The following is a 2,616-nucleotide window of genomic DNA, read 5'->3' as shown; positions in this document are numbered from 1 at the left end:
ATGTCAGTTTAGTCTTACCTTGATTTGTGTGTGTGTGTGTGTGTGTGCTTGTGTTTGTTTGTAGAGCTGTGTATAGTTAGCATTGCCTGTGTGTGTGTCTGTACCTGCCTTAGCTCTGTCTGCCTAAATGTGTTGCTGTGTAATTGTCAGCATTGTCTATGACTGTGTGTGTGTCAGGAATTGTTAGTAATTTGTATGAAGTGTAGTGGTGGTAATGTTATTCTAGATGTAGAGATCACTTCACTTCTCCCCTTGATTTACTGTACAATTAAAAGAAGAAGGCAATATCTTGAAACTATAACCACTGTTGCTTCTAATAATTTATCGAATTGACCGAATTGACGGTGATGAGAGAGAGAGAGAGAGAGAGAGAGAGAGAGAGAGAGAGAGAGAGAAGAGATATGGGAGTGGTGGGGTGGTATTGTTCTCTGGTAGTTTTCCAACAAACCCTACTTCTGCAACTGTAGAAGATACCAGTCTTAAATAGGAAAATAGCACAGCTCCCTCCGTTTTTTTTTAAGAGCTTTCAGAAATAGAACAACGAGGAATAGTAATACTCTTTTTTTTTTTAACCTAGGCACAAGGCCAGACAATTTTGGTTTTTAGGAAGAGGTATATTTGATTTTACCAATCTTAGTATATAGCTGGTCCTTTATTTCATTGATAATGTGGGTGTGGGTATAATAGTAGATAATAGTAGTAGTAATAATAATAATAATAATAATAATCCTTTCTACTATAGGCACAAGACCTGAAATGTTGGGGGAGGGGACCAGTTGATTACATTGACTCCAGTGCGTAACTGGTACTTAATTTATCGACCCTAAAAGGATGAATGGTGAAGTCGACCCTGGCGGCATTTGAACTCAGAGTGTGAGGACAGACAAAATACCAATAATGATAATAATAACAAAAATAATGATAATAATAATAATGATTTCAAATGTTGGTACAAGGCCAGCAATTTAGGGGGAGGAGGTTAGTCAATTACATTGACCCCAGTACTTCACTGCTTCATCATCATCCTCATCCTTATCATCATGTTGGCATGAATTGGATGATTTGACAGGAGCTGATAAGGTCAGGGGTCACACCAGTTTCCATTGTCTGTTCTTGAATGGTTTCTACAGCTGGATGCCCTTCTTAATACCAACCACTCCAAGAGTGAAGTGGCATCATAGAATTCATAACATTTGTCAGTTCTATTTCTTGTTTTTGTTGGACAAATGCTAATTTTGTCTCCCTCATCAATGCATTTCTGCCCCATAGAGTTGCCATTTTTGTTGAAATTAGTTATCTTTCTTTTTTAATGAATTATGCTATTGTTGTCATTGAAATCATTATTGTCATCATCATCATCATCATCAATATTGTGATACGGAAGGTTCCAAATTGCAAACTTGTCCATTCCATATTGACTTAAACAAAAGTGTTAATTGGTAATTATAATTATATATATATAATTATTTACACACACACACACACACACACACACACACAATTGGTAATGGTATCATAGAGTGCTTGGTGAGTGAGTGAGTAGCGATAAAGTAGGGATGAGGTGCTCCCTAGCTCTATCTTGCCTATAACTTGACAACCTCCCTAATGCTGGTGCCATGAAAAATGTGTCTTCAAAGTGGATGGCAAACAAATGAAGCATAGAATTATGAGGTCTTTGTTTTGCTGATGCCATGAGAAAATGCAACTGGTACATTCTGTAAAGTGGTTGACAATAAGAAGGGCATCCAACTGTAGAAACCAAGCCAAAGTGACACATACAAGTGCCAGTGAATGCAGTAACTCCTATGAATTAACTTGAATTGTGATAACCTGTCCAACTCGTGTCAGCATGGAAAGCAGATCTAAAGTGACGATGATGATAATAATAGTAGTGATAATTGTAAAGATGATGATAATGATGATCACCATGACAGATAGTAGTGATAATGATAATAATAATGATGATGATGATGACAGTGATTATGACAGTCATGATGGTGGTGGTGGTGCTAATGACAATCTGTTCTCTGTTATGGATTATTTAGAAAAAAGAAAAAGAAAAAGTGATTTGGGGATGGCATATGTTTGTCAGAATTTGATATTTATAAATTCTTCATTTGTTGCAGGTTGTACAGTTCACCGAAACCCCCGACAGAACGACAAACCCAGGTCAGTCCATACATGTGGGTGAGGGAAGAATTTGACCATCCGAAAGCAGAAGTAAAACTAGCCAGAAAATCATTAGTGCTCAAATTAGAAGAAGTAGCGAGATGTAAGTAGAACTTGAAGTTTTGATAATATTTCTGTGATAAAACAAATATGGATTAAGATGGCTGGCATCATCTTAACGATGTTTTTGTTTTATAACAAAAAAAAAAGGAAGCTTTTTTTTTTTTGTTTCTATAAACCCCTCCTATCAGGAAGGTTTAATGGGTAATAAGGAAACATTGTTTTGGCAGGAGTAATACAGAGGGAATTCAAATATCCTGTTTTCGGTAACTTTCCTGTTAGTGTTAATAATAATAATAATAGTAATAATAATAATAATAATAATAATAATAATAACAATAATAATAATGTTTCTAATTTAGGCACAAGGCCAGCAATTTTCAGATG

At 35.7% G+C, this 2,616-nt stretch overlaps 1 protein-coding gene across 3 annotated transcripts in view; it reads left to right on the top strand.

Annotated features, from left to right (window-relative positions):
• Nucleotides 1-2,616, top strand: part of LOC106880912 (SLAIN motif-containing protein 2) — a 99,836-nt gene that overhangs the window by 52,274 nt on the left and 44,946 nt on the right. For all 3 annotated transcript variants that reach the window (XM_014931079.2, XM_014931077.2, XM_014931078.2), the window contains exon 2: nucleotides 2,127-2,272. In XM_014931079.2, coding sequence (XP_014786565.1) covers nucleotides 2,127-2,272 — 146 coding nt within the window. The remainder of the gene's footprint in view (nucleotides 1-2,126; nucleotides 2,273-2,616) is intronic.

This window comes from Octopus bimaculoides, chromosome 7 (assembly GCF_001194135.2).
Source record: "Octopus bimaculoides isolate UCB-OBI-ISO-001 chromosome 7, ASM119413v2, whole genome shotgun sequence".
Lineage (NCBI taxonomy): Eukaryota > Metazoa > Mollusca > Cephalopoda > Octopoda > Octopodidae > Octopus > Octopus bimaculoides.
The sequence above is the reverse complement of the archived record's forward strand: the minus strand, read 5'-3'. Positions and strand labels throughout refer to the sequence as shown.